This window comes from Pelodiscus sinensis, chromosome 1 (genome assembly GCF_049634645.1).
Source record: "Pelodiscus sinensis isolate JC-2024 chromosome 1, ASM4963464v1, whole genome shotgun sequence".
In the NCBI taxonomy this organism is placed as follows: Eukaryota; Metazoa; Chordata; order Testudines; family Trionychidae; genus Pelodiscus; species Pelodiscus sinensis.
The window spans coordinates 247336077-247363152 of NC_134711.1; the positions used below are offsets into that span (position 1 = coordinate 247336077).

Here is a 27076-nt window from a genome sequence, read left to right on the forward strand (position 1 = left end):
TTTGTAAGTTGCATTTTTCAGAATAAAAAGATTATACTACAGTACTTGTAGGAAATAAATTGAGAAATACTATTCATTTTGTTTATTGTTTTTACTGTGCAAATATTTATAATAAAATATTAATGTAGAATGAGCACTGTATGCTTCGTATTCTGTTTCATAATTGAAATCAATACAATTAGAAATGTACAAAAAGATGTGAAAATATTTGATAAATTTCAATTTGTATTCTGTTGGTTAAGAATGTGATTAAAACTGGAATTAATCGTGATTAATGTTTTGAGTTAATCACATGAGTTAACTGAGATTGACAGCCCTAATTGTGGTATCTCAAATGCAACAGTGATGTTAATGGCAACAATAAGTCTATGATTCATATTCTGATGACATCAATTTAAGATTTTCTAACACCTGAAAATGTTGTGTGAAAATTGTCTTTAATTGCTTATATTTTGAAACAAGCATATTTTGCAAATTCAGTCACCAGCTAAAATTTATTTTAATTAAGAGAGTGGGGGAATAAAAGAATATGGTAGCAGGGAATGATTCAGGACCACCCTGCACTAACAAAATAATACACTGTGGTTTGAACAGTGAAACTGTGGCTTCTTCAAGTTCAGAGAAATTCTGAAGGCAGAATTCCTGAGTAAGCAAATTCAATTCACTTAAGCTTAGTCCAGAAATAACTAAAAAGATCTTAGTCAGCAAAACAGTAAAGTTTGTGTACACAAACAGGGAGTTCACTCTCTTTGGCATAGCCTTAATTTCAAGATTTTCTTAAAGGTTAGGCTGGAACAGAAACTGAAAATCTAGCTTCTGGTTTGGGTGTCTGAATGGTGCTGAGGCTGATCTTTTTGGAAATGCTCTGTCTAGTTGGGGATGCATATAGCTCTTTAAAAAACTAACCTCCAGTGGATACTTTAATTTTCAAATGGACTCTTTTCTTTTGGAATCCTGGCTGACACAAAGTATGTTTGAAGGCTGAGAAAACCGCTGATTTTCTCTTAGGGTACATCTAGAAGCACTTCGAAATTGCAAATGAAGCCGGGATTTAAATTTCCCGCACGTCATTTGCATAATGGCGGCCGCAGGTTTTTTCAAAACAGGGCTTTTCGATAGAAAAATGGCAGTTTAGACGGGGATCTTTTGAAAATAAAACCCTTTTTTGAAAGATCCTGTAAACCTCATTTTTTTGAGGAGTCCGCCATTATGCAAATGAAGCATGGGAAATTTAAATCCCAGCTTCATTTGCAATTTCGAAGTGTCTAATTTACATCCCTTTTTCGAGAAAAAGGATGTAGTCTAGACACAGCCTTAGGGTATGTCAACACTGCACGGCTATTTCGGGATACCAGAGATATCCCAAAATAGCTACCCTGCATTATTTCACCACGTTATTTCACCATCCCGGTAAACCTTGTTGCACGAGGCATAAGGGATGGCTCGAAATCATGCATTATTTAGAAATTTGGCACTATGTAGATGTGCCAAATTTCAAAATAAGCTATTTTGAAATAGATTCAAAATAAGATAATTGTGTTGCATAAATTGCATATCTTATTTCAAGTTTAGGGTGCTGTGTACCCATACTTAACATTTATCTTTATGTATAACAATAGCTGATATTATGAATAAATATGAATATTAATTTGCAAAAGCCCCTGCTAAGTCAGGTGCCTAATTCACATAGGCACTTCTGAAGATTGCATTTCTTGAGGTGCATAAGTAGGGTTGTATGACTTAGCTTTGTTTCTGCCAGTGACACCAGAAGTATTTTTTTCATGATGTCTTACATTTGGCAATGTATTGTCAGAAACACTTAATACCATGTCATAAGCTTTATCATGTTCACAGTAGTTCATCTTATTAATAAATATAAGAGTGTGAATATTTAGCAATTAAGTGGAATATATATAATTTTTAGTTTAAAAGTATTATTTCAAAGTACAAGTTGGACCTTCCTGGTCTGGCGCCCTCGGGACCTGACCAGTCCTGAATGAGGGAATTTGCCAGATATGGGGGGCAGGTCCCCTGCCACTGGCCTCCCAGGATGCTGCCCCATCCTACTGCTGGCTCCGCTCTGGCCCTGCTATCACAGGGCTTGGGCTTGACCTCCAGCATGCTACCACTAGCCGAGCTCCCAAGGGATGGAGCTCCCCAGTTGGGGACTGGACATGCCAGCTGCCCTGCTTTTGCAGCATTCTGGGGATGGGGTTTGCGGCTTCCCCGTTTCTGTGGCACTCTAGGGACAGGGCTCACAGGCTTCCTGCTTCTGTAGTGCCCCCAGATTTAGAAGTTTCAACCTGTAATAGTATTATTCAAAGTGTAGCATAATATTTTGTAGAGATGAAAACTAAGCCACAGTCACCGTGACAAAAAAGTTTACAATCTCATATGAATATAGAGCATAAAAAACCACTAAGCAGATACAAAAGAAACATTCAGAGATAACACAAATAAAATCTGTGCTTCTTTATATGATTAGCTCCTTTGTACAGCATAGGGTTTTATTCTTCAACTTAGAGGGACCATGTTAAGATGCATAATATCCATCTTATCAAAAGATAGTTAAAGTGCACTCATTACTTTGCTATTATTTCAGGGCAAATCCTCGGAATTTTAATTTTGACAATGTGGGAAATGCCATGTTGGCACTATTTGAAGTTCTTTCGTTAAAAGGCTGGGTGGAAGTCAGAGATGTCATTATTCATCGCGTGGGGCCGGTAAGCAAGCATATCAAATCCTGTTAACGCTTGGAAAGCTGCTGAATGTGTTTTGATGAATAATCATATTTTTTTATGTATTCAGATCCATGGAATCTATATTCATGTTTTTGTGTTCCTGGGCTGCATGATTGGATTGACCCTTTTTGTTGGAGTTGTCATTGCTAATTTCAATGAAAATAAGGTAATGGTTCAGTTATCGTATCTCACATGGAAATAGTTTCATAATTTATTGTTAGTTTTAAATATCAGAAGACAAATTGTGGAATAATAAGATGTGGTGTTGCTAATATAAGTAAGTTATAATTCAAGAAGCAATCTCATTATTGCTTTAGGATCACATTATCTGAAGAGAGAGATACAGGCCCCAATTCAGACCAGAGATAGGCAGAGACAATTAAGTATGAATTCCGGAATAGTCTCAATTTGGCCTATAAGCAGTGAACAAAGAGAACCATACAGTCCTTCCTTGAGTTCTTCACTTAAGAAAAATGGTGGTGAGGCAGAAATCTCCTGAGACATAGATCTAGAGTCTGTGACATGGCTGTCTTTACATTGTTATCTTTTTATCTAAGCTTTATCTTTATTTTACTCTTTTAATTTTCTGCAATTAAAACTTTTCAATAATCCTCTCTTTTTTATTAATCTTTTTATTGTGCCATCATTTTTAATGTAATATTTCCTGTGTGGTTTGTTTTTTGGCCTAACAGCAAGAGTTAATATGTCTTATAATGACTATGTAGCACTTTAAAGACTAACAAGATGGTTTATTAGATGATGAGCTTTCGTGAGCCAGACCCACTTCCTCAGATCAAATAGTGGAAGAAAATAGTCACAACCATATATATAAAGGATACAATTTTAAAAAATGAACACATATGAAAAGGACAAATCACATTTCAGAACAGAAGGGGGATGCGGGGGGGGGGGAGGAAGGCAAATGTCTGTGAGCTAATGGTATTAGAGGTGATAATTGGGGAAGCTATCTTTGTAATGAGACACTACGTGTCGGTCTCAACAAAGACACTATCTTACCCATTACAAAGATAGCTTCCCCAATTATCACCTCTAATACCATTAGCTCACAGACATTTACCTCCCCCTCCTCCTCCCCCCCCTCCCCCCCCCCCCCCGCATCTCCCTTCTGTTCTGAAATACGATTTGTCCTTTTCATATGTGTTCATTTTTTTAAATTGTATCCTTTGGTATATATGGTTGTGACTATTTTCTTCCACTATTTGACCTGAGGAAGTGGGTCTGGCCCACGAAAGCTCATTATCTAATAAACCATCTTGTTAGTCTTTAAAGTTCTACATAGTCCTGCATTTTGTTTCAGCTACACCAGACTAACACGACTACATTTCTATCACTATTATAATGACCAGTTTTTTTAACTGCATCACCTTTTAGGGTGTATCTTCACAGGACAGCTCTTAGGGACACCATTCCATAAGGAGATTGTGTCTACTACAGAGGGAACTTTTCTGATCTTATTAGTAAGACAGCCACCTATCTGATTGACTCAGTGCTCCAGAGTTTAGCCATTCCTCATTGCTTGCACAGTCTTGTATGGCTTTGCAAAGTTCCTGAGTGGAAAAGAAATCTGTGACATTTGTCTTTAAAAATTCACTGTTACTTTTTCAGTTCCAAACCCCCAGTATGAGAGTTTATAGCTCTCTGATGCTGAAAAGACCTTAGTATGACTTAAAATCATTTAAAGTATTGCTGTTTGTATTATGCTATCAAAATTCAAAAGTGGATGTTCTTTATTACTACCTACCCTGAAGTCATACCTGCATTTCTTAGGATTCCTTTATGGAAAATGTTGTAGGCTCATGCCATGTGTGTATTTTTTTACATCATACTACAAACATAAAAAAGTGTGGTTGTAGTGCTTTTATAAAGGGTTTGTTCCTTGACAAACTAGAGCAGTGCTGTCAAGCTAATACAGCAAATCCAGACAGCATCGGCCACTGTTTAAAACAGTGCTCCCCAGCAAATCAAATGGAAGATCTCCTGTCGGGCTTTCCTACCCACACTTGGTTGCTGCTACAAAGAGCAACAACTGAGCTTGCTGAGTTGAATCCCAGAAACTAATAGTGCATTTGGAAATTGACTGTACAGGGCTGACACTCCATCCCCTTTATCCAAATATTGTGTTACTCCAAGAGTATGTCTTCACAGCAATAGTATTTCAAAATAACTAGCATTATTTTGAAATAACTTAGTCAGTGTCTACACAGCAGGCAATTATTTCAAAATAATGTTGAAGTACTGTCAAGCTGGAAGTTTTCTTACTCCGACTTCTGTAACCCTCATTGTATGAAGAGTAAAGGGAAGTTGGAGGAATAGTGCTCTATTTTGAAATAAGAGCTGTGTAGATGCTCCCAATTTTGAAATAAGCTACGCAATTCACATAGCTCAATTTGCGTAGCTTATTTTGAGTTAAGCACGGCTGTGTAGATGCAGCCCAAGGCCGTGTCCAGACTCAGGGGTTTTTTCGGAAAAAGTAGCCTTTTCCCGAAAAAACTTCCCCTGCGTCCAGACTCAAGCCACGTTCTTTCGAAATTATTTCGAAAGAACGCAGCTTTTCTTTCGATGGCGGTAAACCTCATTTCACGAGGAAGAACGCCTTCTTTCGAAAGTTCCTCTTTCGAAAGAAGGCGTTCTTCAATGTAAAGAGGCCGTCTTCGAAAGAGAGCATCCAGACTCGCTGGGTGCTCTCTTTCGAAAAAGCGGATTTCTCTTTCGAAAGAGGCTCTAGACGCGATCTTTCGAAAGAGGCTCTTTCGAAAGATGCTTTCGAAAGAGCCTCTTTCGAATGAAGCCTGCAGTCTAGACATAGCCCAAGAGATTTTGAACATGTAAGTTTATTTTAAGCACCAAGACAAGCTGTTGTTTTCATGTTCACAACACTGAAATGCTTAAGATTTTATATGACAAAAGCCTCTCCTTTTCCTTTGTTAAGGGTACAGCTTTACTGACCGTAGATCAGAGACGATGGGAAGATCTAAAGAGCAGACTGAAGATAGCTCAACCTCTTCATCTCCCACCTCGCCCGGGTAGCAAAGATATTCTGATGTTATTCATGTTGAGTCCTAGTGTTCATAATTCCCCAGGAGTCTAAGATTCAAATTAAAATTGTAATCGTTAGGCCACTAGGAGGTTGTGCATAAGTTAATGTGGAAACAGACTCCAACTACAGATCTCTGCATAAGGCTATTAAAATCAACCCAAAAAAGGTTGCGCTTCGATGGTTTTAGGATAAGCCTTAATGAAAAAATGAATTTTAAATTAAAGATATTTGCACTTGCCTGTTAATGATATGAATTTAATGTATTATCTTGACAGCAGCTGAATGATGCACTTGCTTTACCACTACCAAAGCCTTCATGCAACATTGGTGTTTGGTATTTGAAATTACACGTTCAGAAGTACTATTTGATATGTGAAACTGTAGCAGAAAATTAGAAATGTATTTCAAAACAAGGCAAGGATTAGGTTACCATTAACAAACAAGAAAAATATGTCAAGAAATAGAGGGAGGAAAAAATATCCCAGTGTGCATTTTAATTCTTCTTGCTTAACTCCTTCTTTTTCAGATAATGATGGCTTCAGAGCAAAAATGTATGATATAACACAGCATCCATTTTTTAAGAGAACTATTGCTGTGCTTGTTCTGGCCCAGTCTGTCTTGCTTTCAGTGAAGGTATTTTTATTTCTTATTGTGTCTTGTAACAGTGGAGGGATGAATGTGCTGTACCCTTTTAAAATAGGGAACTGTACATAAGGCCATAACTAGTAATGAACTGCTGGAAATATAATATTTCTAAATACAATGGTACAGATCCTCAGCTCGTGTGCAAATCACTGCATCTTTATTAAAGTCTCTGGAGATGTGCCAGCTTATATCAATTAACAAGCTGGCCTGCAATTTTTTAATTTCTTATTTAACGGTGAATCCGTTTAAAAGGAAAGGATGCACCCACCTGCCATTCCTGCCTGAATGTATCAGGTATCATTCACTTTAAAAAAACAGAACCTATGGCAACAGTACACACTGAAATAAAAATTAAGGTGGCAAATAGATTTTTGTATCTGTTTTATGACCTACTATCTTTGTTCCATTTCAGTGGGATGTTGAAGATCCAGTGACTGTTCCTTTAGCAACAATGTCTGTTGTTTTCACCTTCATTTTTGTCCTAGAGGTACAGTAATTTATTGAATTGTTTCACCAGATTCAAGCTAGATTTTGTATATTTTATTTTGGATCTACGGTTGCTGTCCAAGTTTTGATTTCAGGCTGCATGGGGCTACTCATATGACTAGTGCTTGAGTATGTTGCTGAAATCTGTTTTATACTTGTTTGGGGCTAGAGCCCCCAAATTCTGATTTTCGTATCCTTTTCTATCTGCAACACATATCATTTCAGCCTGGATATGTATAGCAGTGAGAACGCTATTTCAGTAATTTTTTAAAGCAGTACAGCAAAGGGTGTGCTGTGCAGTGAATCAGCACAAAGCCTGGCAACCTGGAAAGTCCTGCTTAAAACAAATATCTTGTGCCTGCTCCTTCGTTTCATCCTCATTTAGGGTATGTCTACACTACAGCACTATTTCAAATTAACTTAGTTCGAAATAGTTAATTCAAATTAAGCTAATTTGAAATAACGCATCTACACACAAAACCTATTTCAAAATAGCGTTTTGCTATTTCGAAATAGTGTGTCCACACTGAGTGGACCCTGAACCGAAGTTAAGGCTTGCTGGAAGCAGTGCCGGCAAGGCATCAGGTTAGGACTTAGTGTGTGGGGCTGCTGCCTGAGGCTAACTGAGCTCCGTGCTTAAAGGGACCTTACCCCCACCCCAGACAGACAGTTCTCAGGGTTCCCCGCTTACTTGTCTACCTCGATGAGGGACAGCAAAGCAGTCCTGTCTTGGAGTGCCCTGAGTGCCCACACTCGGGATACCACAGCACTCGGCCACATGGAGCCAGAGTTGCCCCTGGGCATGCCGGTGCGTCTTGTGGAGTCATTGCCATCAGTCCGGCTGCCCTTGCTGCAGGCTGCCATCCGGAGGGTCCATCGGGGGGCTGTCAGGATCTAGGAGGCCCTGCGGGAGAGCGTTCACTCCTCAGAGCCCTCAGAGCCACCTCGGTCCTCCCCACCGGGGGTTGGTGCCCCATTCCTGCCTCACGTCCTCCTTCCTGATGTCAAACAAAAGGCACATATGTTCAAAAATAGAAACTGGGTTTATTGAACAAAACTGGGGGGTGGGGGATGAACCTCTGGGGAGACTGGGAAAAGGAGGTAGAAGAGGGAGATGGAGAGGGGAGGGGAAAACCTGGGAGGAGGAAGCTGGAAGGGGGAAGCAAGGGGAAGAAGTGGGAGGGGAAGCTCAGGGGCTAGGGTTGGGGGTCTCGCTGGACCAATTTGATTTTCATTCAAACCTGCTCCTGGGTTAGCATGTGGCCTTTGGTGGCCAGGCTGGCAGCTATCCTGCAACAGGATATCCTGCTGGCCAAACTCACCACTCCAGCCAAGCCCCCACCACAACTGCCATCACTGCCTCAAGCAGCTCCCAGGACCCTGACCAAGGCCAAAAGAGACGCACCTCTTCCTAGTTTGGTGTGGAGATCCTGAACCTCATTGAGGTCTGGGTGACAAAGCAAACCTCCAGGATCTCCACACCAGACTCAGGAATGCGGACATCTATGGCCGGATGTCCAATAGCCTGGTCACCAAGGGCCACATGCGCATCCAGGAGCAGGTCAAAATGAAGGTGAAGGAGCTGAGACAGGCCCATGCCAGGGCCAGAGAACGCAGCTCCCACTCTGGGATGGGACCTGCCCATATTTCTCCCAGCTCTACTGCATCCTCGGGGGGTGGGTCAGTCCCTCCCCCACCCCATAGTGGACTCAGGGCTAGAGACACCTGTGGTCACCCTCCCAGGGGGCACAGCCAGTAAGGAGGAGGAGGAGCCGGACAAGGCCAACACCATCTCTGTGCCTGCAAGCCAGGATCTCATGCTCACCATGGAGCCAGTACCCCACACCCTGGATGTCTCCCAGGCATCATCAGAAGCCAGGGAAGGCCCATCAGGTGAGTGCCATTTCTTTCCCTATATGCACAAACGGGTGGAGGTGGCAGGCAGTGAGGGTCTGGGGTATGCTCCTCGCTTGGCCTTCTTGGCCTGGGGATTGCGCAGCAGCATGTGCATGTGGGTGCACAAGGCACATCAGTCTGGGGCACAAAGGCCTAGAAGGCTGCTACAGAGGAACTTTGTGTTATTGCTCACAGGGTCTGAGGGGCCTGCCACACTCCTGATAGCAGGGTGGGATACACTCCCATCACAAGCCACCACCAGAAGGAGGCTGGGGACATGGAGATACACACACACACACACACACACACACACACACACACACACACACACACACACAGCAGTGCTGCACATGGCACACAGGCATGCCCGCATGCACGGGCAGCACCCACTCCTAGGGACAGCGTGACGAGGCACAGGAGCATCTGCCGCTCACACACACCTCCCCACCACCACCCTGTCTCCCTCTCCTCCAGCAGCAGGGATATGGGTCCTCTCCCTGTAGGACACCGCCACTGCCAGACCAGGCATTTATGTGGCACAGAGGGATGCCCAGCCACCGTATGGCTGCCCGCAGGCTCCTGGCCTGGCCAGCACCTTCCCATGCCTGCTTGTCCCCAGGATGTGGGACTCCCCTGTAGGAAAGGGCCCACTGTCTAGGCCACAGGTGGCCTTGCTCCAAGCACATCGTCTTCAGACCCGAGAACTGTCATTCTCGGCTCAGAGATGAGGAAAAGTCTTCAGGACTGACTGACCTTCTCTTTGTTCTACACAGCTGGACCAGTGAAAGGGGCATGGTGGACACCTCCTGTGGCTGCCTCCTGACCCCGCATGACCCGCCAGTGCAAGAGATCACACAAGGACCTCCAGAGAGAGCACATTGCTGCCATGCGAGCCCTGCAGTGCTGCATAGAGCAGCAGGACCACAGAATGGAGAAGTGGGATAGGGGATGACGGAGCAGGGCTGTATCATCTGCACAGCTCTGCAGGTAGTGATCGCCACCTTGGTGCCTGCTCCTGCCCCAGCTCCTGCTTCTCCCTCCAGTCTCCTCTGTGGCTGCTGAGGGCCCCTCACATAAGGCAGTGGGACCACCAGAGCCAGGCATTACTCCCAGTTCCAGCCCAGAGCCTCTCCTCCCCCTTCTTCCTCTCTCCTCCCCTCTCCCAGGTTTTTTTCCCAGTCCCTCCCCAGTTACATTTACCCCAATAAAAAACAAAGAAGTTTTTTTTTTTTAAAACGAACTGTGTAATGTATTGTCTCTGCAGGGAAGGGGGGAAGGTAGAGGTGCGGAAGGACAGGTAGGGAGGGGTAAGGCACAGGCCCCTTGAGGGGAAGCATGGGGGAGAGTGTCAGTGGGGTCCTTGTGTGAAACTCTCCCTCAAGGCCTCTCGGATGCTCACAGCCCCCTGATGGGCCTGCTAGATGGCAGCCGTGTGCAGCTGTTCAAAGACCCTGCCAATCCGGTCAGCCTCTGCCCCTCACCCTGGGAGGAACATCTCCCACCTGCTTTCACAGATATTGTGAAGGACACAACACGCCACCACCACTTGGGGGATGTTCCACTCCCCGATATTCAGGCAGCTGAGAAGGCAATGGAACCTCCCCTACAAATGCCCAAAGGTGTCCTCCACCACAATGCGGGCCCTGCTGAGTCTAGCATTGAAGCATCCCTTGCTTTGGTCCAGGTGTCCAGTGTAGAGCTTTGTTAGCCAGGGAACCAGAGGGTAGGCTGCATCCCCTATAATACAGACCAACATGTCCATGTCCCCAATACTGATGGTGCGTTCAGGGAAAAAAGTGCCAGCATGCAGCTTCTGGTAGAAGTTGGGGTTACAGAAGACATGGTGTGACGGTTCGAGTTCTGGAAGTGAGAACGTGCCCCCTTCCTCGGGGTCACGGCCCAGCAAGCCCTCCGTTCATCCCTTTGGTTTACAGTGTCTTAATGGGCGCGAGCTCCCGCCGGCCCCTCCCCCCGGGGGGCGAGGCGGGGCCCTGCGAGCCCGGTGTTCCCAGTCCCCCTCCCGGGGGCCTCAGTCCGACCTCCCGAGCCGTGGGGTAGGGCTGTCCCCCGTCTCCCTCACGCGCCTTCCATGCCCGTTGGGGCTGTAATACGGAGTGAGCCGGGGGCTAGGGGGACCCGGGCTCACCCTCTCCACTGGGTCCCAGCCCGGGACCCTAAGGGTTTGGGTACTGATCCCTCACCCAGCTGATGGGGTTCCAACCCGCAGCACGTCAGCCCACGCCAAAAGGGCCCTGGCCTAGGCTACTTCCTAGCTGGCCCTGTGGCTGCGACCCCTGCACCCGAGCCGCCAGTCCTAACCTCCTTGTCCACCATACCAGGGTCTCTGGTCCTGCGTCTCTTCGGAGTTCTGCCAGTCCGGTTCCACCGGGGGGAGAGGGATCGTCTCTTGGGTGTCCCTCCCCTGGCCTTGGCTTGCGGCCTCCTTTTAAACCTCCCGTTGGAGGTTACATCGGCGCCCCCGGCCCCGCCGTCACTGGCGTCCATGCATCGGGACGCAGGGGGCGGAGTTGCTCCCCAACGTCCTTCACCGGGGCCACGCATGCCCAGCCCGACCCGCCGGCCGTCCCGACTCTCTGCGGCTGCAGAGCTCTGCTCCCTGCGATGTTCGGTGGATGGGTCTTTCCGGCGGCGTGCCGGCGAGGCAGGCCCTCTTGGGTGCTATGCTGGGGCCGGGGCCGCTGCCCGCCCCGTTCTAGTGTGGGCCGCCGCCGGCCCGTCACACATGGGCATCATGCAGATGTTTGTGAACTGCTCGCGGTGGTCCATGATGGCCTGCAGGACCATTGAAAAGTACTCCTTGCAGCTGATGTATTCAGCTGCCCAGTGGTCGGGAGCCTGGATGGGGAGCCATCAATAGGCCCTCCCCGCAGTTGGGGAAGCCCATGGTAACAAAGCTGGCGATAATGGGGTCCACATCAGCAGGACTGTGTTGATGGCCCGCACCACTTGTGGAAGGAGGCAAACAAACAAACAGAGAATCACAGGGGTGCCATGGCGCTTGAGAGTTCCACAAGCCCACACCCCCCTCCAACACACACTAGGAGCAACCCCCTACTTACACTCCCCCATCAGGGCTTTGTGAAGGCAAGATTGTAAAAACTCCCAGGTTGGAGGCTTCCTCCACCACCTCCTTTTTCCCTAGTGAAACCCCATTCCAGAAGTTCTTCCCTCCCCCCCTCGGGACAATAGCCTGAGAGCACCATACCTGCACCACACCTGCACAAGTACTGCCCTGACAGTCAATCTCCCCACATCGAACTGCTTCCCGATGGATTAATACCTGTCTGGTATGGCGAGTTTCCAGATGGCAATGGTGACCTGCTTCTGGAGGGGGGTGGCAGGTCTCTTGTGGGTGTCCTGTTGCCGAAGGATGGGGAGAGCCACTCACACAGCTCCACATGTGGAAATTCTGGAGCCACTGCTGTTTGCCCCAGATGCCAGAAGCAATATTGCATGGTGTGCAGGGGAGGGCAGGTGGGTCGTACTGCATGAGCAGTGCCCGCAGAGAGAGGAAGTTCCCTGCAATGAGCTGGGTGTTGTGTTCCTGCAGGGCCTGGAAGGCATCCCGCAGAAAGTGTTGCAGGAGGTGCAGCACAACTTGTAAGAGCTGTCGACTGCTGCGAGGCAGCTCCAGCTCCATGGCTAGAGAGCTGAGGTGTCCACAAGGGCAACCACAGAAGGCAGAGAAAAGGCTTTGCTGTCCCTAAAGGAGGTAGGCAAAGGTGAAGAACCTGAGACACCACTGTACAAGGGGGTCCCTTTAAGCTCAAGCCTCAAGTAGCTGCCGGCAGCACTCCAGAAAGTAAGCGTTGTCCTGATGCCCTGCCTGAAGTGCTTTTGGGTGGTCTTAATGAGATTCACTGTCCAATGAATGTGGATGCTCTATTTCGAAAGAGCTCAGTGCTATTTTCATGGGCATTTGCTTTGTAGGCACGGTATTTCGAAATGAACTATTTTGAAGTGTTTCTTCCAGAATAGCTTATTTTGAAATAAGTGTACAATGTAGACATACCCTATGAGAAAACAGAAGGAGAAAGGGAGTATTAGCCATAGAAAACACATATATTTATAAGAATCTCTTTGGTTGTGTCTACTCTGGCATGAATTTCCGGAACTGCTTAAAACGGAATACTATTCCGTTTTCAGTTTTTCCGGAAAAGGAGCGTCTACATTGGCAGGCTGCTTTTCCGGAAAAGCCCTTTTTCCGGAAAAGCGTCTGTGGCCAATGCAGACGCACTTTTCTGGAAAAGAGCCCCAATCGTCATTTTCGCGATCGGGGCTTTTTTCCGGAAAAGACTACTGGGCTGTCTACACTGGCCCTTTTCCGGAACAGTGTTCCGGAATAAGGACTTATGCCCGAGCGGGAGCAGAATAGTTTTTCCGGAATAGCAGCTGATTTTGTACAGTAGAGCATCGTTGCTTTTCCGGAAATTCAAGGGCCAGTGTAGACAGCTCGCAGCTTATTCCGGAAAAGCGGCTGATTTTCCGGAATAAGTGGCCCAGTGTAGACACAGCCTTTGTGTGTATCCATCTCCTTTACTTCAGTCATTTAAAAAGCAAATTAAAGTCAATTGAATTAGAGTTTGCTTATGGATATGAGCATAAAAAGTAAAGGCTATATAACAGGGATATAATGGAAAAGAGTGACAGATATAACTTTGTGTATGATTTCCTTTATCATATGACTCTCTTCTCCCATCTTAAAAGACAATATTTAGTACAAGAATTGAAAAGAAGGAGGTGAGTTTACCTTCATTAACAGCTTGGGAAAATAAGTGACCAAAATCAGCTCTGTAAGGATAATTAATCCGTGGCACTCGTATCCACAATGTATGGATAAGTCTTAGAGCTTACTAGGATTCCGAAAATGATTAGCTATTGACATAGGTAATAACGTAGATAGTTGCATGGAAGAAAATAAAAATATATTTCAGATTGTGAACTAATCACAAATTTATAGAAGTTAAGAATAAACTTCCCCTTATGGTTGACTTATGCCATAATTCTACTACAAGGTTTTGTGCACTTTCCTTTGAAACATCTGGTACTGGCCACTATCCCAGGCAAGATAGTGGTTTAGATGGATCACAGGTCTAATCCAATATGACAGTTCCCATGTTTTTATGATAGGTTTTTCCAATGATGGATAAACAATGAAGTGAATACCTTGTAGCAGTTCAACATATATCATATGTTGCCTGTGCTTTCTCCTTTTCTCTCAAGAAAAGTCAGTACCTTTAGGAGAATGAGCAGGTGTGGAGAGGTTTTGATTGTAGGATACACATTCACCAAGTAATGGTTGCTTTAGAAATTCCTACTCTCTTGTTTTACCTGTGGAAACAACCAATTTCTAAGAATTGCAAAAATGTTTTGGTTTTTTTCTGGACTAAAGAAGATCTCAGCCTACAAACAATAACATTTTCCATGTATAAGGTTTATATCTCTTTGGGGAATGTAACAAATACTGTTAAACTAGCACATTTATCATTGCTCAGGTCCTTAAGGAGAAGCTCCGGGCAGGGGGCTGTGGCTGTGGGGGGTGAAGAAGTCAGAGTTGGAGGGTGAGGAGGGGCTACTTGTGTGAGAGAGAGAGAAAGAGAGAAAGTAAGTAGGGGGATGCACAGGGAGGACAACCCCTCCATGAGATTTGTACTAGAGCTTCTTGCTCTTTCACTTCCTGTCCCTGTCAGGCAGCAAGAGCAAAGTATAAAGCTCGTTTCCTCCCTGTACTCCCCAGCCAGAGTGAGGAATGAATCAAACTCTGCACCTTCCCCTCGCTGCCTGATGAAGAGGAGCAGACAGAAATGTTTCTATATTAAACTGAGGGAGGGAGTTTCAGTCCCCCCCCTTTTCCCCTCCCCACACACTCCTTTCCTAAAGGGCACCTAGGGGGTGGAAGGTTTGTGACTGAGGCAGTCCCAGACAGGGGGACACCCCCCGCCAGCCGCTGTCACCTGCCTGGTAATTCTGTCTCTTTTCTGTATGGTTTTATGAGAAGCAATCCTATTCCAGGCATATCCCATTTTCCTGGCACAGTCAAATCCTTTCCTTGCTTTAAGTTATGATAAGAGAAAGCTGTATACCAAATTTAGTGGTCCTAGGTTTTACTGTTTAGGAGGTATTCTTTAGCAAATGGACAGATAGACAAACACTCTCAAATATATACTAGATATCAGTATTGGAAGCTAGGATATAAAACCAGAGACATTAGTACTTTATTATTTGTATATGATATGTTTTAGTAGCTCTTAAACCACTAAACTTTATTTTGTAAAAAACGAGTCCTGCATCCAACAAAGTGGTTTTTTACCACAAAAACTTATGCCCAAATAAATCTGTTCATCTGTAAGGGTACATCTACACTGCGGACTAAAGTTGAGTTAAGATATGCAACTTCAGCTACGTTAATTATGTAGCTGAAGTCCAAGTAGCTTAACTCAGCTTTTGGCGCTGTCCACAGCAGGAAGTCAAAGGAAGAACATTCTTCCCTTGCTGCTTGTGAAATGAGGGTTTTAGAAGTCAGAGTAAGAAGCCAGTTATTTTGAAATTATTTTGAAAAAACAGGCTTGCTGTGTAGATGTGCACTCTTTTATAATATGAGTCATTTTGAAATAACTGTGCAGTGTAGACATAGCCTAAGGTGTCACAGGACTCCTCATTGTTTTTCAAAGAGAAACTGCAAAGCTACAATTCATCTGCAAATTTGATACTATCAGTCTAGGATCAAACAAAGACTGTGAATGGCTTGCCAACTACAAAAACAGTTTCTCCTCTCTTGGGCTATGTCTACACTCACGGCTTCTTGCACAAGAACATCTTGCTCAAGGGTTCTTGTGCAAGAAGTCTTGCGCAAGAAAATGTCCACACTGCTTTTGCACAAGAGCGCACATGTCAGTGTGGACGCTCTCTTGCACAAGAAAGCTCTGGTGGCCATTTTAGCCATAGGGCTTTCTTGCGCAAGAAATACCTGCTGAGCATCCACACTGCCCACTTGCGCAAGAGCTCCTGCACAAGAGGGCTTGCACCTGTTAAAAAAGAGCGTAGCTCTTGCGCAAGAAGCCTTCTCTTACCACGCCGTACTGTAAATTTCCTTGCACAAGAGCAGGCGGGCAGTGTGGACGCTCTGCAGATTCTTGCGCAAGAACGGCCATACTTGCGCAAGAAGCTGCGAGTGTAGACATAGCCTTGGTGTTCACACCTCCACATCAGCTGCTAGAAGTGGGTCTCATCCTCCCTGACTGAATTGACCTCATTATCTCTAGCCTTACTCTTGATTGGAACTCTTTTCTTATGCCTGTATATATATATATACCTGCCTCTGGAATTTCCATTACATGCATCTGACGAAGTGGGTCTTTGCCCATGAAAGCTTCTGCTCCAATAAGTCTGTTAGTCTATAAGGTGCCACAGGAGTTCTAGTTGTTCTAATTGTTTTTGCAGATACAGACTAACACGGCTACCCCTCTGAGACTTCTTTTGTAAACATTCTGCATGAATCACGTGGCTTGTACAACTGCTAACTACTGTTATCCTTTCTAAATCAAACCTATTGGCTGTGTCTACACTGGCATGAATTTCCAGAAATGCTTAAAAAAGAATAGTTTTCGTTATAAGTATTTCCGGAAAAAGTGCGTCTACATTGGCAGGCTGCTTTTCCGGAAAAGCCCTTTTTCCGGAAAAGCATCTGTGGCCAATGCAGACGCGCTTTTCCGGAAAAGAGCCCCGATCGTCATTTTCGCGATCGGGGCTTTTTTCCGGAAAAGACTACTGGGCTGTCTACACTGACCCTTTTCCGGAACAGTGTTCCGGAATAAGGACTTATGCCCGAGCGGGAGCAGCGTAGCTTTTCTGGAATAGTGGCTGATTTTGTACAGTAGAGCGTCGTTGCTTTTCCGGAAATTCAAGGGCCAGTGTAGACAGGTCACAGCTTATTCCGGAAAAGCGGCTGATTTTCCGGAATAAGTGGCCCAGTGTAGACACAGCCATTCTGAAACATCCTGCCTATAGCATCACTAGCTTTCTAAGAAAAGTCAACCCTTTCAGTTTCTGTTTTCATTTGGAGCATTGTGAAACCCACTACACCCTATCTGGCCATACTGTTTTCTTCTCCAACCTTATGCTTCCTGTGCTCATGTGTGTTGTTGAGCATGGATGGAGTTCACTAGAATAAAAAGCATTTGTAACAGGAAGACTGCTTTTAAATTAATTTGCAGTACATGATACATATAAGATAGTCATAACCTTGGATTTTAGTGTATTTGTATTAAATTGTCAGGAATATATACTTGAGTCACTTCGTACACACATGTCTATTTTTTAATTATGCTTCATCAGCTTTCTTATTTTCTGTTTCATTAAAACTCTTACTCATTTCAAACCAATCTACAAGTAGAACACTACCAAAACGTTTTAGGGATTGCATGTTCCTATAGTGAAAAAAACGCTTTTGCTAAGAATTTGTACTAGCAATACTATCTTTGTTGTTCTCTAGGTCACCATGAAGATTATTGCCATGTCACCTGCTGGCTTCTGGCAAAGCCGAAGAAATCGATATGATCTTTTGGTGACCTCCCTTGGGGTTATATGGGTGATACTTCACTTTGCCTTACTAGTAAGCTCAACAGTTGCAACTCCAGTGGTCATTTACTAGTTTTATTTCTATTTTACTACTATCCCTAACCCAAATAAATACAACTGCCAATCTCAGGGTATTTGCAAAATAAAAATAAGGCCTATATCAGACAAGATGCCCACGGAGCCCAGAAGGTTGGGGATTAGTGAACTAGATTTTTCTGCCTTATTATTATGCTGAGGTAGAGAATATGGACTCGTATAGGTGGGCCTTGTGGAGGAAATAAATCCATAGGAGGGATTAGAATGAGTAGCGGGAAGCAATGTGATGTCTTGGGATTCAGAGACCATGTTAGGAGCACTGAGGGAGGAGGAAAGACTGGAGTGAATAACCCAAGTAGGAGTTGTTGTAGAGAAGGAAGAGATTCTAAATAGACAAAGAATGTCAATTAATTTGGTCTTTGCATTTTTGGTACAGAACTGTACTAAGTGCAGGCAGGCAAAAGATTTAACGAGGCAGGGAAGAGGTCAATTGCACATCCCCTCACAAGTTTAAGAAAAAGGGTGGGAGTGAGCACACCCTCATTTGAGAGAATGTGAGCTCTCCTATCTTATCACTGGAGAGGTAAGGTTTGATTGGCTTTCATCCACCCTCCCCAATTATAGCTGTCATTAGGGTTGCCAGGTGTCTGGTATTCACCCGGCATTTTTGCCTCCTGTCCAGTAAAAAAATTCAGAGAATATTGGACTCCTAAAATGTCTGGTATTTTCTGATTTTTTCCCTGGCTAGGAGGTGAAAATGCCAGGCACCTGGCAACCCTACAAACACTCAGCGCCCAGCCTCCCCGCCCCCCAGCTTCCAACACCTCAGCCCCCATGCTTACCTGGTTCTGCAAGGCTGCTGGCACAAAATGGCTGCTGACCAAACGGAAGCCTGGGTCTTAGTGCTCAACCTCTCCACTGTTCCTATCCCTCTATCCCTGCATTCACTCTTAAAGAGGACATGCTGTTTTCATGCTGTTTTATTTTATTTTATTTTTGCTCCACAACTTTGGTCTCCCTGCCCCTTTCTTTTTTCCTTCAACAGAATCTTTTCCTGGTGTTTTTTTGGGCAACCCTAGCTGTCATCCTGCATTGTTGAGGGGCTTCTTCCTGGTCTGTCACAACCACTCTTTCTGCATGGAAGGGACTCTGCCTTGTGTGTTGTCCCATTGTCTCTGCCATCCTCAGTTTGCCCCCTTCTGCTGAGTAGTTTGGCAGGCCTGTGGAGTTTCTGCAAGCCAGCAGCTGCCTAGACTCATTGAACTGGGAAGGTATTGGACATAACTATGGGCCAGCTAAGAAAACGGTGGGGATTTTATTGTGTTTGGAGGTTTGGTTAATGCTTTATGAAGTGGCACAGCTTTTTCTGTTTATTACTGGTCAGCATTTGATGTTGAAATATTAGCAGTACCGGTTTCTGTTTCATTGCTTTTTAAAAAAAAAATGTTGATTGCGCTGTATAATTCAGAGTCATACAGGAAAAGCTGATCATTTGAGAGATGACTGTGGAACACTGTATATGAAGTCTCTTGTGTTTAAATTTCAGAATGCGTATACATATATGATGGGTGCATGTGTAATTGTCTTCAGGTTCTTCTCAATTTGTGGGAAGCATGTAAGTACAAATCAGGATTTAGAGTCCATACAAAGTTTATGCATAGATGTGATGGGGTTCATGCCACACCCCTGAATATTCAGGCCCTAAGCCCCACTCTTCACAGTCTCAGAGATGATGAATGCTGATGCAACATCCATGTTTTTTAGTAAGTTCTAATTTATTGTGCATTGTGTTGTGGGAAGCTCTCCAAACATTATCCCAACGTTTGCTAAGGTATAAGACATATTTGAGTAACTGTAGTCAAGGAAATAAATTCCGTATTAGGACGAATGGGTTGAGAATAGGTAAGTCACAGGGTCTGTTCAGCAAAGAAAAATATCTGCCTCATTCTAACCACATGGAGCCTGGAGAGCATTGGAAGTTAAGTGAAAAACTCTTGCTTCTTGTATGCAACCAGACCTGGTCGTTTCCATCAAAGCTTTTTGAACTATTGTAGATTTTTTTCAAGTCCTTAACCTATTTATTTATGCTTTCATTTAAGAGCTTCATCTGTCCTGTTAAGCTCTGGCTGTGATGTACTGTGATGAGAAAAATAATCACATGATTTGTCAGTTTTGTCGTAATTCTGATTAAAATGGTTATACAAGCTCTGCAAATAAAGAGACATTCCTGCAGTGCCCAGATATTTTTGAAATTCATTAAACATAAGGCAATAATTCTGCCATGACACTAAAAGATAATATCGCTTCAATTTTTCCTCTACATTTTGCTGTATTGTGTCTCTCTATCTCTGCTTAGGCAGTACAAGCTGACTTGTGTTAGGAATTTAAATAGTTTAATCAATCTGTGCAGATTGTTATGTCATAGTCTCTCAGGGGGGCTAGAGGTTGCCCTTGTACATAAATGGGTTTCTTTAAATCTCCAGTGAAATCCTGTACTAATTACCGTATGCCAGTAATTCTCAGTCAGGGATACTCATATCTCTGGGGGTATGCAGAGGTCTTCCAAGTGGTACATCATCTCATTTAGATATTTGTCTAGTTTTACAACAGGCTATATAAAAAGTCCTAGCAAAATCAGGAGAAACTCAAATTTTATACAGGCAATGACTTGTTTATGCTGCTCTATATACTATAAATTGGAATGCAAGTACAATATTTATGTTCCAGTTAATTTTACAATATATGGTAAAAGTATGAAATCAAGTAATTTTCAGTAATAGCGTGCTGTGACAACTTTGTATTTTTATATGTGATTTTATAAGCAAGTAGTTTTTAAGATGAAATTGGGATACGTAAGCCAAATCAGATTCCTGAAAAGGGTACAGTAGCCTGGAAAGGGTGAAAGCAACTGCCATAATGCCTGGAACAAGAGACCACGGTTTGTTCCAAACTCAGACTCACAGTGTAGCATTCCACTGAGCTACTACTAAACTACTGGGCTGGTACATCAACCTATCTGTTTTCCCAATTATAAGAAGAATCATTACAAGTTTTAAAGTTATAAATATGTTAAAAGTCATTTATTTCTGTTATTTAACAGGGTCGTGAATTGTGTTTTCTCTCTGCCTTTCCAGGTGACACTGAAAATGCTGCTGCTGACAGTGGTTGTCAGCATGTATAAGAGTTTTTTCATCATAGTGGGAATGTTCTTACTGCTTCTTTGTTATGCTTTTGCTGGAGTCGTTTTATTTGGCACAGTGAAGTATGGAGAAAACATTAACAGGTACATGTTGGAAAAGTTTTTAATGGACCAATAAAATATTCTCATCTACTGGGCACAGATTTTCATTTGGTTTTAAGTCAACAACCAAGAGCCAGATCTTTAGATCTAGCTGAGCAACACTCAGCTGAAAATGTATGATAGCAGGCTGTAAGCCACCTTTCCATTCCCCAACTCCTGAGGCTAAACAGACACTTGGGCTACATCTACACTGCCAGCTTCTTGCACAAGAACTCTTTTGTGGAAGAATTCTTGTGCAAAAACTCTTCCATAAGGACATGTCTACACTACTACCCTAGTTCGAACTAGGGTGGTTAATGTAGGCAACCGAAGTTGCAAATGAAGCCCAGGATTTGAATTTCCCAGGCTTCATTTGCATCTTGCTGGGCGCCGCCATTTTTAAATCCCCGCTAGTTCAGACTCCTTGCCCGCGGCTACACGCGGCACGGAGTAGGTAGTTCGGATTAGGCTTCCTATTCCGAACTACCGGTACACCTCATTCCACAAGGAGTAACAGTAGTTCGGAATAGGAAGCCTAGTCCGAACTACCTACTCCGTGCCGCGTGTAGCTGCGCGGCACGGAGTCCGCAGTAGCGGACATTTAAAAATGGCGGCGCCCGGCGAGATGCAAAGGAAGCCTGGGAAATTCAAATCCCGGGCTTCATTTGCAACTCTGGTTGCCTACATTACCACCCTAGTTCGACCTAGGGTAGTAGTGTAGACATACCCTCAGGGTTGTGAGTTCAGTCCTTGAGCGTGCCATTTAGGGATCAGGGCAAATCTGTCAGGGATGGTACTTGGTCCTGCTGTGAGGGCAGGGGACTGGACTCAATGACCTCCCAAGATCCCGTCCAGCTCTATGAAATGGTATGTAAGACATTAGCCAATGTTCTCAAACTTGGGTGGCAAGAGTGTGGCTTCTAAATCCCTGTTAAATCAATGGCATAAGTTATCCAGTGAATATGTTTACAAATTCTCTGCATTCGACCAACAGTTTATGGGGCATGAAACTCAGGTAAAAATAATAGAAATCACATTTTTTTTGACCTGTTGAATAAACAGGTAAAATAACTGTCCAGAGAATTGTATGTGTTTGTATTGCCAAGATTTTGCTTCTGATATATGAGCTGCTCTTTTTCTCTTTTTTCTTACCAAAAATACAGGCATGCAAACTTTTCATCCGCTGGCAAGGCTATTACTGTACTCTTCAGAATAGTTACTGGGGAAGACTGGAACAAGATTATGCACGATTGCATGGTAAATACCTCACAATCACAAGAAACTGGTTGCACAGTTTCCTCTGACTCAAGATCCAGTGCTATGGCTTGGTGCCATGATTGGCAGCAGACTTTGCCATGCCCTAGACAATGTGGGGAGGGCTTGGCTTTGGACCCCCCAGAAGGGGCAGGGCCTTGGGTGGAAGGGGCAAGGCACAGCTAGCCCTCAGCAACACCTGGACTGGGACTCCAGACACGCTGCTACCGTGAGAGCAGTGCAGTGGCCTTGAGCCTTGGTGCCCTTTAAATCATTGGGTCCCCTGGGCAACTGTCCTTTTGTCAACCCCACCCCTACCCTGTCGGCAGCCCTGGTTGGTACAAAGAAACACCATGTTGTCATCATTCTTCAGATAATTCTTCCCTTAAAAATGAAGTACCTTGGGACATTGCATAAGAACATTAATGTTGGTGTTGTGATGCAAATTCAGTTTACATCACTGTATTTTGCTTAACATAAAATACCCTTTGTGGTTTCAGTTACAATCAATACGGTTTTATCTTGAATTTATGGGAGCGGTTACTGTCACTGGCTACTGTCAAGGGCACCATTTCAGATGCCTAGGGCAGGCAGAAGCCGTGCGCTCCGGGACACAGCTAGGTTTTTGTCCCTTTCCCTGGACACTAAGGCTGTGTCTACACTGGGCCACTTATTCCGGAAAATCAGCTGCTCTTCCGGAATAAGCTGCGAGCTGTCTACACTGGCCGTTGAATTTCCGGAAAAGCAACGGCATTGAACTATACAAAATCAGCCGCTATTCCGGAAAAACAATTCTGCTCCCGCTCGGGCATAAGTCCTTATTCCGGAACACTATTCCGGAAAAGGGCCAGTGTAGACAGCCCAGTAGTCTTTTCTGGAAAAAAGCCCCGATCGCGGAAATGACGATCGGGGCTCTTTTCCGGAAAAGCGCGTCTACATTGGCCACAGACGCTTTTCCAGAAAAAGGGCTTTTCCGGAAAAGCAGCCTGCCAGTGTAGATGCTCTTTTTCCGGAAAAACTGAAAACGGAATAGTATTCCTTTTTAAGCAGTTCTGGAAATTCATGCCAGTGTAGACACAGCCTTCGGGAGTGAAAGTGTTAGCGTTCCATGCATGCCTCTCACACCTGGCTAGTGAGCTCCCTTCACCAGTCAGGTGTGAGGGGAAGGCACGGAATTCAAGCACTTTCCCCTCACTCCCTTAGCTTTTGGGGAAAGGGAGGAAAACCTAGCTGCCTCACGGAGCGCATGGCTTCTGCCCGCCCTAGGCATCTGAAATGGCGCCCTTGGTTGCTGTTTTACTAAAGTAATATATGCCGGGCTCATATAGACCAAGTCTGAACTACACCCCCTCTCCGATCTAACCTACGCCACTTCAGCTACGCAAATAGTAATTACTGCAGTGTCTTCCATGCAGTAAGGTCAGTGGGGGCTGCTCTCCCATCAACTTCAGCTATTCTTCTCTTCCTGTTGGGGTACAGGAGTCGACGGGAGAGCACTCCGAGATCGATTTATTGTGTCTAAGCAGATACAATAAATCAACCGCTGGTGTATCAATTGCTGCAGCGTTGATCCACCATGTAGTGAAGACAAGCCCATAGGGTCAAAGCCATCCCTTGGATATGACAGTGGGGTGACTGCCTCAGGCCCCATCCTCTGGGGGACCCTGCACTCAGGGCCGGGAGCAGCTAAAGTAGCCCCCTACCAGAAACTTCCCCTTCCCCCAGCATCTCCTGCCCACCAGCGGGATCCACAGATCACCACCACCCCCTCCCTCTCAAAGGCTAGCACCTGCCATGAATCAGATGTTTTCTGGTATCTTGAGGTGTGCTATAGAGTAGGGGAGAGGAGTGAAGGTGGCGGTGCCAAGTGGGCCTTGGGAGAAGGGGTGGAATGGGGGCAGAGCCTGGGCAAAGCTTGGAGGAGCACCCCCCCCAGCTGATTACAAAGTCAGCTCCTATGTGCCAGACCCCTGTCCCCTCCCTAGGTATAACCCAGTATACGGTGATGATTCCTGGGATAATTGCAAAGACATCTTTGAATTGCCTCACCTGCACTCTGCCCACTAATCTACTACCTCCAGGGACATCTCTGAGTTGCTTTCAGCAGGTGCCATTTAAAATAACAGAAAAATATTTCCTCCTTTCCCCTGAATTTGGCATTTTTCCACAAAATATACGCTGCATTGTTATCTTAATTATTTTCCAAAAATATAGTTATGTTTACTGTAGACCAACAAGCAATCCCTTGTCTGTTTTATTGATTTAATTACTTACTCTTTTGTTTTGAAGGTTCAGCCTCCTTTTTGTACTCCAGATAACAGCACATATTGGAAGACAGATTGTGGAAATTATGCTGGTGCTCTGATGTATTTCTGTTCCTTTTATGTTATTATTGCATATATAATGCTAAATTTGCTTGTAGGTGAGTAACAATTATTCAAATATGAAAAATATTTATTTTAGAATGTGGGTGGCCTGCCATCAGATCTGAGTGCTTCATGCAGAACAGGTCTTAAATTGTAGGCCACATGAACTGTCACATTTTTTAAAACTCTCTCAGTAAAAATAAATTGTTAAACCCTCTCAAGTTAAGTTTATACTTGTCCGATGTTTTCAGATACTTGGCTGGTATGTGTGTGTTTCTAACCTTTATTTTAAATTGCTATCTGTTAAAGCTAAATAAGAAAATGTCTTTTGCGGAGGTCTGTAAATGAGATTTATGTGAAAATAAAAGAATAGATGAGAGACATACAAAGGAAAACATTTTTGCAATACTATTCTACTCTCCAGTTTATAGGCCTCATAATCCAACTCCCACTGAAGTAAATGAGAATCTTCCTGTTGAATTTAGCAGGTGTTAGATAAGGTCCCTTCTTGAGATATAAGGAGCAAATGTTCAAACTTAAGCACAACAAAGCCACACAATATGAGGGTGCATTAACACCAGGGCTGCCTGTAGGTTGCTGCTGTTGCAGCCAAATGTTTGAAAACGTTGGTCCCGCTAAAATACATAAACTCTAATGAACGTATAACCATTGGGAAATACTGACAGGCCAGTCTTACACTATGTTTTATTTATGTGTTTTCAGCTATCATTGTGGAGAATTTCTCCTTGTTCTACTCCACTGAAGAAGATCAACTTTTAAGTTATAATGATCTTAGACATTTTCAAATTATATGGAACATGGTTGATGACAAAAGAGAGGTAAGAGATACCTGATGATAAGCACTGCCCACAGTACTACTATAATTATTTGTTTTACCATGATGCCTAGGAGCCACAGTCATGATAGCCATTGTGATAGACATTGTACAGACCCACAACAAAAAAGTCCCTGCTCCTAAAGAACTTACGATCTAAATAAATCCTCTTCATTGTTTCCTCAAAAAATGCATTACTAGCAAAACACAAAATGGGCTGTGATAACCCACTGAGCTTCAAATCCATCTATGGTCAGAGTGAGTTTGGGATGGGAACATTTTGTGATTTTTTTTTAACATAAGCCGAGATTCACAAAAGAATAGTGAACATGAGATGTTGCATCTGATCCTTGAAATATGTACATGCATGCTTACATTTATTCACAGACTACACAGTGGTAAAGTTAAGCATGTGTATAGTTGTTTACAGGCTTGGGGCCATAGACCTTTCCCTCTGTGAAGTTCAGGAGTATCCCCTCAAACTAGGGTTCAAAAACACATACTTACATTTCTTGTATTCAGAATGTCCCAGCTATAAAGGAGAGAGGTCTTAGATGGGGGAGCAACTTAGAGGTTTCGGTGCCAACAGGAATGAAACAGTGAATGGCTCACTCATCTCATCACTGAATTACTTCAAACAATTTTGAATATGAACTGCAGTGGGCTGAAATCAGCTGATGGTCTAGTGCAGGGGTGGGCAATAACATGGCGGCGGTTTTCCAAGGTTAACCCCTGGCATAGCTCCATTACTATATTTATTTTCACAGCTGCAGGTTCCAGTGATCACCACTCCTGTGAGCCATGTATTGGCATTTCCAGCCAATGGGAGCATCAGGAAATAGCATGGACCGGGATACCACTTCCCATAGCTCCCATTGGCCAGGAACAGCAATCCATGGCCAACAGGAACTGCAATGGCCAATACCTGTAGCTGTGCAGATAAATATAGTGGTGGGGGCCCACCAGGAGCTAACCCTGGTGCACCGGATCTGGCCCACAGTTCAGTATATTCCACCCCTGGTCTTATGGCAGCAGATCAGCTGATGGTTTAGTGGCAGCAGACCAAAGTCTGTTTGCAGGGTTAGCAGGGCTCAGTACACTCTGTCCAAGGACTGAGAGGGAAACGCTGTGAGGTAGAATCTTTCATAGCAAAGGACTTACGTCCCTTTCCATAATAAAAACAAGTTACAGAACACATTGTTCAAAGACAACTAGCTGATTCCACAAATTTTGGAGAAAATGCTTTCACTTCTAGGCCCTTATCAACAGCTAGACTCAAAATTGTGGCCACAAAAACCTCAAGAAGCTTGTATGTTGGTTACATCTTGGCATAGAATCTCATGGAAAAGCAAGAGGGCGTACTACTTTTATACCACTGTATACACACATGACGGGGCAGCTAAACAACAGGCATAGTGGTACATGCACCTGTGAATGTTTCAAAATCTAGCTGACTTTAGTCCTTGTAAATTACTCTTGGCTTAAGGTTTAATTCTCAGGATATAAGAATTGTCAGAGTGGTTCCTATTTCAAGTGAAGAGAAACTGAGCATCCAACCCCCCAGAGAACTTTGAAAATCTTAGACAAAATATATGGTGCAAATCCTCAGCTTGTAGGACTGGGTTGTTCCACTGACTTCAGTAGAACTATTGCTAATTTACCCCAGCTGAAGATATGCCTCTTATGTCTGCATTGTTTAACTGCATTCCCCTTAGTATGATCCTGTCCTCACGTACGTCAAAAGGCACATCCATACTGGTGCTGGGAACAAGCTTCCCCACCTGAGTAGATAGATTTGTGCTAGCAGAGCTCAACCTACTTGCTAATAATAGCAGTGTGGGCATGCTGCAGTTCAGGCTGTGAAGCCCACCCGTCTTCCTG

General features: G+C 44.3%; 1 protein-coding gene across 1 annotated transcript in view; it reads left to right on the forward strand.

Annotated features, from left to right (window-relative positions):
- The window catches only part of NALCN (sodium leak channel, non-selective), a 362634-nt gene that overhangs the window by 325417 nt on the left and 10141 nt on the right, over positions 1–27076 (forward strand). The window contains exons 29-39 of the mRNA XM_075918747.1: positions 2603–2723; positions 2809–2907; positions 5692–5785; positions 6326–6432; positions 6857–6931; positions 17339–17458; positions 19007–19075; positions 20595–20743; positions 21904–21997; positions 24284–24416; positions 25084–25199. Of these exons, the coding sequence (XP_075774862.1) occupies positions 2603–2723; positions 2809–2907; positions 5692–5785; positions 6326–6432; positions 6857–6931; positions 17339–17458; positions 19007–19075; positions 20595–20743; positions 21904–21997; positions 24284–24416; positions 25084–25199 (1177 nt within the window). The remainder of the gene's footprint in view (positions 1–2602; positions 2724–2808; positions 2908–5691; positions 5786–6325; positions 6433–6856; positions 6932–17338; positions 17459–19006; positions 19076–20594; positions 20744–21903; positions 21998–24283; positions 24417–25083; positions 25200–27076) is intronic.